This window comes from Phallusia mammillata, chromosome 6 (assembly GCF_965637545.1).
Source record: "Phallusia mammillata chromosome 6, kaPhaMamm4.hap1.1, whole genome shotgun sequence".
In the NCBI taxonomy this organism is placed as follows: Eukaryota; Metazoa; Chordata; class Ascidiacea; order Phlebobranchia; family Ascidiidae; genus Phallusia; species Phallusia mammillata.
In genome coordinates this window covers 1,234,876-1,247,387 of record NC_137257.1, presented here as the reverse complement: position 1 = coordinate 1,247,387, position 12,512 = coordinate 1,234,876, and the positions used below count along the sequence as shown (strand labels likewise).

The following is a 12,512-nucleotide window of genomic DNA, read 5'->3' as shown; positions in this document are numbered from 1 at the left end:
TCGTATACAGCTGCACAGCTATTTCTTTCTTGGTAATGGATTTTCTACAAGAAAATTTGACCAAGCAAAATAAATTTAACTCAAATCAACGTTCCAATGGAGTACAGCTTTTACAATCTCTTGTACACGTCTATAGTGCAAAACACAAGAACTCATTGCACCAACATTTAGTGGAGGTATGGCTAATGATGCGTCGAACTCGCTTTAAAAGTTCCGACCAAAACGGAATGTTTGGTTATAAGGCTGACCCTAAAGCAACTTTGGTGTTTTTTCGTCTGTAAAATGTACTGTGAACCGTGGGGGCACGTGTTGATGGACCACAAATATAAAAAGTTTGGGCAACTACGTTTTCTTGTTAAAACATTTATTACCACTGAAGTTCGGCGCAAACTGCAATTATACGTCAGGTAAAGAATTTAAAGTGATTGATATCTGAAGTAATGAACTTTGTAATTCTTCTTGGAGCTTGAGGCAATGCAATAACGGTTATATCATTTTATGCAACTTTTTCCATCGTCTCAAATTCTCTGGCATTGTAATCTTCTTCAATGGGTCTAGAACGCATAAAACACATTAGCTTAAACAAAGCAGCCAAGCACACAATAGTATATTTCTGTGATTCTTCTTTTTACTGAACCACAGACAGTGTTGGGATTCAGCCGGTTCGCACCGGTTCTATAGAACCGTGTCACGAAATTTTATGAGACCAACGAACCGGTTAGCATTACTGGTTACTGTCAATGGACTTTTTGTAACAAACCCGGCAGAAAAATATGACTTTTGTGAAAGAACCGCCTGACAAAAAAAATGAATCCAACCACTGACCACAGACCTAACAGTTTTGTACTTTACCTGCTTCTGAAGCAACACACAATTCGATACAGACGAGTTTGAGTGACGTGGCGTTTGAATCTCATTTCTGCTTCGTCATACGATGACATCATTGGTCTGCCGTGAGTTTCCGGGTATAGAGTGCAAAGGCAAGCTACAATGAAAGCTCCAATCCCGAACACAGTCTGAAGGAAACGAAATCATCACAAGTTATTGTTTCATATAAATGTCGCGTGTCCACCATTTGACGCAGTTTTAGGCTCAAAATCTTTCACGTTAGTGCCAAGTTGTTAAGTCTGACAGACGGCCTAAAGGCTTTTAAACTGATTGGTCAGAAAGTAATGCACATTCATAATTTTTTTAGCTTTGAGGGCCAGATTTCAGAATTCCCCCCAAAAAAATATACAATTTCTGCACAATTCAGGCAGTTAGGATTGGTATTGGAGGTTGGATCAAAATAAAGGGTTATAAGATCAGTGTCTGTTGTATGAATGTCACAAAGTATGCTCTTTGACACTTTTTAACTTTTGATAGGAATATAATTTTGACTGGCGACATGCTTCGAGTTAATTTGTATTAAATGTTAATTTGCCTCTAATTGCGATCAAAATAGCAGAAGTAACATTGTAAGGTACCTGAGTCAACCAAGGTATGTTATACTGGAGTTGAAGGGTGAATGGGGTTATGATGCTTCCAACCCGAGATGCCATTGACGACGCTCCAAGCGCTGACGATCTGAAATTGAAGAACCATGAGTTATATCAGGGTCTTACAATGACCAATCGACCAGAACTGGCAGGTGATAGAAGTCATATTTACATTTTTCTGGATTGGCCACAGTAGGATTTGTTCAACACAGTGTTTCCCAAATTGTTTTAACTACAGAGTGCAACTATCTGAAGAAAAATTTAAGGGCGCACCGTTCATGGTAATATGGAAAATCCTTCATAGCCCAAACTTTAGGGATCACATCATTTAACTAACTGTTTCGTTACCATTATCTTTGCTAGAGCTGCTCTGCTCAGCATCATATTTACAGCCTTCTTACTTCACTGGTGTACGCTTGACCTTGTGTTTATAACTGTTTGTTATTTTCCGATATAGAAGGTGTCTAATAATCAGATAAAATCTATCTATCCTAATAATAGTAAAAACGGTCAATGATTTCAGACTGATCAAAGTTTACAGTCAACAAAAGTTGCGACTGTTGTCCCCTCCGCTCATACTGAGTTTCTCTAAATTCGTGATATTGCAATATCCATACTACACAGTTGCACATCATGTTCACTATACAATGGTTCTCACCTTCCAGGAGTAGCAAAGAGAGCAGGAGTGTGAAGGTACATAACCGCCCACGCCGCACTAATCCCAAATCGTCCAATCATCGCAAGTACGACACCTAGTGTCTCGACAGCTGCAAAAAGAAAAACATATTTTAAAATCTTTTGTTGTTTTGAAACTATTTTTTACAAGTGATGTGCCGTAACATTTGGCCAACATGTACAGGATTTAGACTCTGTAATATATTGTGGACCTTACTAGAACTCCGTTAGTGCATGTCAATTGCAAAGAGTGTAAATGAGTTTGTATGAATTACACAGAGGCTCAAACGTTCATACTGACCAAAAAAAATCTGTTAATGTTTTGAAACAATTTACAACTAATGTGCCGTGATAGTTTGTCAACATGTATAGATTTTTGAATTGGGAATATATTGTGGACCAAACTAGAACTGGGTGAGCGTATATAAGTTGCAGTGTAAATGAGTTGATATCAATATCACAGAGGCTCAAAACGTTCATACTTCCTAACGGTACGACACATATGATGCTTACAACATGCAAAACGCTTATAACAAGATAGTCTTGCATCCAATTTATTAGAAGCACGGCTTGATTTGGTATCACGCCTTTCGTAAGCCTGACCTACTGTATGATTTTATAAAGAGATTCTTATGAACGGTATATGCAAGATGTGCATTAGATTGGCCGTTTTGACAGAAAAAGTTTAGCCGCAAAAGCATTACCCTGTGCTTTTCCATAAAGCAAAAAAATCTGCGGTGAGATTTGGACCCGCGCACATTCGGGATTGCAACTCAGCTCACAACTTAGTATAGTCGGACTGGCTGTCAGTTTAAATTATATGAAAGAGCGTTTTTTAATTAAACATCAGGTCACACTAAAAAGTACTTATGGGGCCCCTGGACTGATCCCACCAAGTTTTTTTGGAGTTTGCTGACATTGCGCCTAACTCACTCTCCCATAAGCTCCTATCACATAACGTTTTATAATAAGGTGGAGCAGCAGCGCGTTCAGCAATTATCCACCAGTTGTTTTTGTGCCCCATAACGTTTCAATGTTGCGCAGCTATTTTCGGCTTGGTGATTGTTTCAGTGCAATTGTGTCGCTATGCTGTCTTTCACCAAGCGAAATAAACTCAACTCAACCACTTACCCTTGTTTGAGTTAGCAAACTGGATGGCAATAGTTGATACTAAGCAAGAGAAGCTGGCAAGAAACTCGTAAAATATGACAGAGTTCCTGCATCCGAACTTCGCGATGGCTGGTCCGCTAACCAACGCAGCCATAAGCTCCATCAATCCTCCTGCTGCGTTGTTGATGAAGATGTTACCAGCTAGAGCTCCACTGTTGAGCGTCAGACCATAATACACCAAGCTGAGAAATAACAAGAAATAATAAATTTGTGAGTATATACAGCGCATTGCTTAATCCAGTGTTTTTCAACCTTTTTTGAGCTGCGGAACACTTCATGCATCAAACAATCTTGTGGAACACCAACGCAACTACAATCTTATTATTACACAACAAGTCTAACTATTACGCAACGAAGCAAATCGCGATGGGACATACAAATTGGTCAAAGTAAACAATTACTTCCTTAGGAAATCTGTGTACGACCAATGAATTTCGACAGGTGTTCCATGGACTAGTGAACAGTTAAACTACTAAATTTCTTGCGGAACACCTGACAACCTTTCACGGAGCACTCGTGTTCCGCGGAACACCAGTTGAAAACCACTGGCTTAATCTATAAGCTGATAGTGAAATGATTTGATCAGTTGTTAGAAACTGAATGAACTCCGTAAACCGATTATGGAGAAGGTATACATGATGTGTCACTTCACCTTAAATCAGGGGTCGGCAACCTTTTTTGCACTGCGGACCGGTTTTGAAACTAAAATTTTATCGCGGACCGGTCTTCAAAAAACTACAAATATTTAGCAATAAAAACGCTTAAATTAGATTATTATCCCCGGGATACATGGGCAAAATGTTTTATAGCATTCAACTTGAAAAATTATACGGCCCGGTAACGAACTCCTCGCTGACCGGTACCGGGCCGCGTACCGGCGGTTGCCGACCACTACCTTAAATGACACAGACAAATGTCGAAACATCGAAACAAGGAATAATGAGCTCGCAAGTATAGAGTGCAGATGCTTAACCTACAAGCTGATGATCGGATAACTTATAAGTTCTTAGAGAATAAAGTCCGTGCCCAAGGGTATACATGATCGATCACTTTATGTTAAATGACACGGGCATGCTTTTGGGAAAATAATAAATATTTTTACTTGCTACACTTTTGTACCAACTCACACATCAATCTTCGATCTACATCAGGCAAACAGCAAATAGTTTTGCTAAAGTATTAAAGTTTCACCAATGTAACAATAATTTACAAAACAATGAATATGCTACAATTATAACTATTTTAACGTAGTAATTGCCCAACAAAATGTGGTGTTACCTGGTTGTCATCCACACGAACATGTTGTTGAGCAACATAAGCCGTGTAAAGGGTCGAATCAACATTTCCTTCAATGTGTTTTTGCTCTCAACCTGAAATAAATGATAAATGGTAAAAGGAGACTTTACCATTGAAATCGTATGAATGAAGTGATTTATTTGTTTAAACAGTAGCAAGCAATAAAATCTTCGTTATAGGAGCAAACATGACCAAAAGGCAAAGCAAACTCTTTTTTGTACGTCATTGTTATATTATTATTATTAATGCCCGCAAATTGTTCACAACCTTCTTTTCCTTGCTCTCATCCTCTTTCACGCCTTCAAACTGATCCCACACCTCATCCGAAACAACTATCCCGTTTCGTCGTGCGATGTGACGACATATTGTTTCCGCTTCTCTGCTATCTCCTTGTACGTACACCCATCTGCAATACAAGCATATGGCGTTATGTTCCGTTTCATTACATGTAGGGTAAGGCCTACAACTGTGTTAAAGTTGCATCAGCGCGTTCAGCCATGGTCCATCAATTGTGCCCCTCCACTTTTGCGCTCGATTACGTTTTAACGTTATGCGCTGCTATTTCCCACTTGGTGATTATTTTAGTGTTATTGTGTCCCTATGTTTTCACATTAAGCAAAAAAGGAACCTAAATTAATCAATAACAAACTTGTAAGTCAGGCTTGTTTGTGCAGATACAAACTCTATGATTAAAAGCTAATGCCGCCATCTAACGATACTTTAGTTTGTTGGAAATAACAGTTTAAAATGCCATGCCTAACCTAGTCTGTTCGATGCCACAACTGAACATAAACCATAGAAGAGCGGCTTCACAATCGCCAAGAAATTGTTTGGGAACCAGAATGGTGTCGGCTCAGTAACTTACCTTGGTGATTTATCGACGCAAAAGCTGACAACGACGCATACAGCGAAAGTTGATGAGATAGCAATTTCCAAAGTTCTCCAATCTCGTATGAAGTATGCAAAGACACTGAGTAGCATGCATCCCAAGCCGAAACCGATCGTGTATGAAAGTCCAGCGAACGATCTCCAACGCTCGTTACAAATTTCAACAACTGTGCAAAGAAACAATTGTGAGTTAGACCAGGTTTTTGGGGCTTAAGTTTTAACAAATTAGATCAGCTTGGCTCGAATTGGCACCGAGTCACATGAATAAAGTGCTGACCTTGCACAAAAACCAAAATACAATAAACTCGGTTAGTCCAGACCCGTTTGGGCTAAACAATCCGAACAAATCAATGTTGTTTTTTGAAGGCTTGCGTTATAGACAGTAAACCGTGGTAGATCAATTACTTTCCAATACTAAATCAATAAAAAACAAATTTATTGAAATATTTTGACGTTTCTTTAAGCTGTTGCTGCCAGGCATAATATCAACTATATAGAACTCATCTGACAATTGTATTTTAATTGCAGGGTATTCATTTTTATGTGAGATACAATTGTAAGAAGAGCTCTACAAAAGTGATTGTAACGTGTGTTTGCATTGAGTGCATTGGGCGACAAACTGGACAATTGACATTTGACCGAAGTCTATGCTTCATAATGGTATAAACAGTGGCAAATATGCCGAATAGCTTGCAGCACATCTTGTGCATATGGCAAAGCTCTGCATAGAATATAGAATTCCGGTCATTAAACAACCAGTCGTTAATTATACGCTCCACTGGTTTAATGGGAAATTTGGATTTCCGCCCTAATTAGGGCAGCAATTAACTTTGGGTTTGGGCACAATAATTGACCGCGGTAACGACTCTGGCGCTCATTGCAATTAACGTAATTCATGATTATAAATAGTTTTAATATAAAAGCATTAAGCCAATAAATGATAAGTAAACTGTAGACCGTGCACACTGTTTCGACCAATGATGGAGGTATGGACTTTCAGCCTGTTACCCTCCAACAAACTGGAATGCCGTGTCAGATTATATTTTTTGAATAAATTTAACTAGCTAAGAAGCTGGTTGCTGGACCTGACCTAATGTCAAAAAGCCCAAAACGCCGTGTTCAAGACCATTTGTCTATTGTGTTTGTTGTATGGGTCTTTCTGAGGCTTCAATGTATAGGCGTGTCCATAAAACTTTCGGGTCTAAACTGGCTTTTTTGAAACGATTCGGGTTCAGGCCGGGTTTCGGGCTTGTATTTTTGGGTTCAGGCTTCAATCTCAGGTCCGTTTACAACTATGTGGCACCATGCTACCACCACACATTTCTCACCGTAAACAACTGCAACTTTGGCCGCTGCGCACGACGAAATAGCCACCATACATCTTAGGAAAGCGAAAACGTAGATGTTTGGGGCGAAACCGATAGCCACTCCGCTGACAAGTGAAAGAATCGCTCCACATCTGTAGATAAGCAACCTCCCGAATCTGCAAAGATCATCGGGTTGAAACTGTAAGACGGGTTCGGGTTGAAAGTTTAGGTCGGCTACGATTTAAAACCAAATTTGCAATCTGCCATATTTGCGCAATAATTTCATGTCAAATGCAATAATGTGCAATAAATGTTGCAATGACCTGTTGTAAACAGCCATGCAGGTGTACGAGACAAAAGCATACTTATTATGTTTTTGTGTTTTGTAAGGCTAGGGAAAACTCTCGAAACTCATGCACTCACACGTGAAAACATCATGTTAGGCTCACGAAAACTCACGAAACTCTCACGCACTCATACGTTAAGAATGTAATAAAAACACCATGTTAGGCTCACGAAAACTCACGAAACTCGCGCACTCATACGTTTAGAATGTGATGAACACATCATGTTAGGCTCACGAAAACTCACGAAACTCACGCACTCATACGTTAAGAATGTAATGAAAACATCATGTTAAGCTCACGAAAACTCACGAAACTCTCACGCACTCATACGTTAAGAATGTAATGAAAACATCATGTAGTTTTAGCTCACAAAAACTTTTCACGGCCTTAGACGTTTAAGAAACATTAATTTAAAATTGCAGAAGTCCGTGAAAGTAGTGTATGTGAAATTGTATCTTACCGATCTGAAAGAATTCCACCCAGAATTGAACCAAAAAACATCCCAATGTAATAGAACGAAGTAGAAGCTGAAGCGAGACTGATTTGTCCACATATTAAGTTCCACTAAAAAACATATCAGATTTAAGAGACCACTTTCATAAAAAAATGTTTGTTAGTTATGTTTAAGAGGCCTTTTTCATAAATTTGTTTGTTTGTTTGTTATAAAGTTTATAAACTCACATAAAGTTATTTTAAGAGCATTACATTCAAATCTGTATGTTGAGTTTATGTCAAGAAGACAGACCTATAAGACATGATTCAATTTTAATATAGTTTAAAGATGTATTGAGTTCATCGAGAAAATGTTTTTGTTCTAAACAAAGTAAATCCTTACTTCAGTCACAATTGTTGATTGAAAGGTACTGTGATCAAACAAATAGTCATTGTCACATGGAACAATAGATGGAATGGAATTGTTCTTGATTTGACCAACGCAATTTAGCAAATCATCTCCAATGCATTGAGTGATATTGTACTGAAATCGTTTGCAACGATCGTGTCTCTGTTGAAAAACTACATAATTAATCGTAAAACCCACAAAGTTTGCGTTTCAGCGGCTAAACACGAGAGCAGTAGTAAGCCCACAATTTCTTTGTTTGAGATTTTGTTTGCAAAATTTTTCGCTGAAAAACGACTCACATTGCCAAGATGGTTCCACGGTAGGAAATTGGCCTTTATGGCTGCCTCGGATAGGTTTGAACGTGTCGTGAAATTTTCAATCTCTGCTATGACGCATCGACTGTCGGGAACAGCAGCTGAAACGGTGCAAAAAATATAATCTGCAAATTTAACTTGAGGCAAAAAAACGCGGCAAACGTCTTAGGAGATGCAAACACAAATTTGTATGATATAATAATAATAGCAAAGCAGTATTGCTATCGTATTAGAACCAAGCAACACATTAATATATTTCATCCTTTGTGTAACAGCACTTTGTGGAATATAATTATGTACAAGTATCAATACTTTAAGCTTTTATTAAGTTTTGTTAGGCTGGTTTTAATAACACTCAGACATGTAATACTATAAGTAAGTTACAAAGTACTACTTGAGCTTTGAGCTATCTGTTAACATTTGACGCAAAATCATCGCTTCAAACAGCATGCAGACTTGCATGAATACAGAACAGCAACCTGCACAACCGTACAAAACAAATTAACAACAATGCTAAACGAAAAAACGCCCGAAATAAGATCTTGAAAGTCGTTACAACTGTCAACAACAGATACTTTTCTTTAACGTCCAACTTATTAAAGCGAAAGCTAAGACTGAAATAAAGTCTATGTTCATAATGACTGGCAATACTGAGATGAACTTATAGTGTCTACAAAGCCTTTGCGCAACGCGAGAAAAGAACAGCTTAACTGCAAACGAAGTCAATTAAGTGCAAATGTGCCGGGGGAAAATCGCCAGTAATCAAACTTCAGAAACGCGTTTTTACGCTGCCAGCGCCTTCGCCAATGCGTTCCAAATTAGTAAAGCGAAACTTCAACCTAGTACCAACTAATTTCCCTACTAAAGAAACTAGTGGAAGAAAAAATATAACGACTGATGTGTAATTTACCGTTCAAGCGACCTACACAAACAACTAAAACTTAGTGAAAAAAGACAACTGATTAATTATAGTTGTGCTTCCCGGCAACAAGCATTCAAACACGTTTCATCTGGCGCCCCAAATATTATAAGCAGCGGTTTAATAACCAAGTTGTGACGATCAAATTCGTTTACTAAAAGTGTTGCAATGTCACATAACTATTGGTTGAGAATCAAATTTGCTGCATGGAACCGTAAATCACAAACTTCTTGTGCTGGCAAACCATAAGCTTACTAATCCGTGTAGTAAACGTTATAGCCCTGTGGTCGGCAACCGTCGGTCCGCGGCTCGCTACCGGTCCACGACGAGTTTGCAACTGGGTCGTATAATTTTTCTAGTTAAATACTCCAAAACATTTTGCCCATATATCCCGGGGAAGATAAACTAATGTATGTGTTTTTATAGCTATGTATTTGTAGTTTTTAAAGACCGGTCCGCGATAACATTTCAGTTTCAAAACCGGTCCGCAGTATAAAAAAGGTTGCCGACCCCTGGTATAGCCCATATAGCTGCGCAAAACTTTTTATTATATTTTTTCACTGTGTTCGAACCCAGGACGCTCCCGGGGACAAATCCCGATCAGGTTTTATATGTTAGAATCTGGGTCAGGCGCGCCGGACCATTCGGCCAAAGCTAAAACGTTATGGAGCGCGTAACGGCGAAGGGCACAATTGGTGGATCATGATTAAACGCACTGCAGCTACACCGTATTCGCTACCAGGAAACAAGCTCTTTACGGACCAGCACCGAGCAACAACCCTATGTTTGTCGATCATTGGAGAGTGGATTTACGTTTGTAATTACTGACCAACGGTGCTTAAAGTTGTCAGGATTTTTTAACATTTATCAGTTTGTGAACAAAGTAGTAAAGGCAACTTACCTAAGAATACGGATCCCGTGTTCATGAAAGCTGCCGGAATGCTGACTGTCATCACAAAGCACGTGATCAGAGCTTGGTAATTCCCCTTACCTGAAACTTCTTCGATAACCTTCTCCAAATTTTTCATTGCAAATTTTATTTAAATCTACAGATGAAAAACCTGGAAAATTTACACAATGTTAATAGCACACCCCGAATTGTTAGCTATCTTTCTAAACTGTCATAAATGCAGTCCAACTTAAACAAACTACTTTGTTAGACTGTCATCGATTGGTGTATATTTTAGCCATTACGACTTGGATCAAACATTTACAAAATACATTTTGATGCTTTCAAGCTTTTAACTTCCAATGTTGCCGACTTAAATGCATCTCAACAAAACTGGACGTGTTGCATTTCTGATTGCACCTAGGGGGCCGAACAGACAGCTAAGTCAATACTGCTTCCTTGTTATACAACCTGCCGAACATCGGTGGCAGCAATCGTGTAACGTATTTACCAGTAATGTTTGGGCCAAACAAACTTCCGAAGAATTCCCTCAGTCAAATATAAGCATCATGCAATTACCTTTAAAGCGTTTTTGCCATTTAGTATGTTGGTAAGACGCTTTGTATTTGTTTTTATTAAATAGATAACTTTAAAAAAGGTTTGCCTAAACGTAGAACTAAATTTCTTTGCCTGAACGTAACACTAAACAAAATTGTCATTAAGTCTGTTTAGATGATAATTGCTGTTAGCTGTATCTACTTCCATATTTGTTCAATTTAACTATAAATAGCCAACTGTCCATTTCCACATCACGCCTATATATTGGTCTTTCCTGTTGGACTCGTCTTTCCTGTTAAAGTTTACTATGAAAAGTCCAAGGTACAAACTATTTGTTCAAATGTTTGAACTCTTTCAATCGTTTTCCTATAATTATTTCAAATCGTACATGAACTGCCGTCGATTGATTTCTGTTTTGCACGTCTGTACCGACGATGGCTGACTGCCTGGCATTGTGCGACGTTTAACGGTTTGTCTAAAACAGGGGTGGGCAACCTTTGTTACTGTGGAGTGCAGGGCCAATTATAAATGTCAAAACTACAAGTATAATTCGTATTTGATTCTAGCCACATTTTGCCAGATCGCAGAAAACTAACATCAGGCGCATTAATCAGCTCAATAATATGTAACAATTGGACTCGTTTGCCAGTACATTTGAAATCCAAGCGTCTCTGCGGGCCGCACAACCTTTAATGAAGGGCCGCAGGTTGCCCACCCCTGGTCTAAAACATCCGCAGAAATGTGAGGCGTGAAGCTGGTCTGTTCCGAGTTGCTCAGACAGTTCCCACAAAGGAAACTCTCCCTTATGGCAGCGTAGCGATTGATCGAACAAAATATGGCAAAATTTGCGCGCCAGCTTTGTTGTTGTTGCGTCAGCTCTTAAAAACAGCGGACTATTTGCAGCCACGTGTCTCTTCGCCTCTAGAGTTGTTGAGAGGCAACAACGTAGACTTTCTGCCTTACGAATCAACTGCATAACGCTGAAGCAAAAAACTCCTGTATTCACAAAACGGGCCGTGAGCTGGAATTATAACGGCCACGTGGCTTAATTATTTGGTACATATTTTAACTTTGCAAGCATGATTTGACGTGGCCATGAAAGTTACATGTTGTTTGCCACATATGGCGTTGAACGGTGTTACGTGTGTTCTCATTATTAATTCCTTGATTTAGTAACAAATCCATATTCAGTGTCGTTGATCTCACGACAATTCAAGTTTCCAGTTTACTGTTGTGTTAAAACGTGTTGTCAATAATATGGGATGTTGCGCAAACCGGGTATTTTGCAAGTAAAATAGGTTTTCGATTTAAAAGCCACTCTTTTATCGTTGATTTTTTTTCGAGTAAAGATTTGATTTGTATCACTTTGACGTAAATAAAACTTCATGTGTGTTGCGTAAGCAGAATGAACGGCATGAACCATGTTTCTTATAAGGTGGATCATATTATGCAGCAAGCTTTAAGAATCGTGACAAAATAAACTTTCTTGCTACTGCAGACGACCGATACGAACCACGAGAAGCAGAAGAAACAACAAGCTCCCAAGTAAATAGCTCACAGCGGTTGCAGAAGAATATTTCCAGACCAAAAGTCAGTCCAAGGCCTTGTTGTTCATTGTGGGAACCACGCGCGCCCGCACATTTTATACCTCTTAGGGTTCTAGTGTGAATTTAAATCCTCCACATTTGTTAAACCTAATCATTAACGGATTTTTAAAAAAATGACGCTTAAAACATGTGACCCGTATAAATTTCATCAATGCTAATTTGGCGTGTAAGAGTCGCATTGCTATTGGCACCTGTTAGAATCCAGCAGGCAGCTTGTCAGTAT

General features: G+C 38.9%; 1 protein-coding gene across 1 annotated transcript; it reads right to left on the bottom strand.

Moving 5' to 3' along the window:
- Positions 1-363: 363 nt before the first annotated feature.
- On the bottom strand, positions 364-10,292 carry LOC145234023 (organic cation transporter-like protein). Its single transcript, XM_080098797.1, has 13 exons — positions 10,137-10,292; positions 8,302-8,417; positions 7,997-8,164; positions 7,622-7,725; positions 6,836-6,990; positions 5,485-5,674; positions 4,887-5,025; positions 4,602-4,693; positions 3,285-3,505; positions 2,137-2,245; positions 1,467-1,566; positions 853-1,016; positions 364-554 (listed from the first exon to the last, which is right to left on the bottom strand). The coding sequence occupies exons 1-13, from the start codon at positions 10,261-10,263 to the stop codon at positions 497-499; spliced, it is 1,743 nt and encodes a 580-aa protein (XP_079954923.1). The 5' UTR covers positions 10,264-10,292; the 3' UTR covers positions 364-496.
- Positions 10,293-12,512: the final 2,220 nt, after the last annotated feature.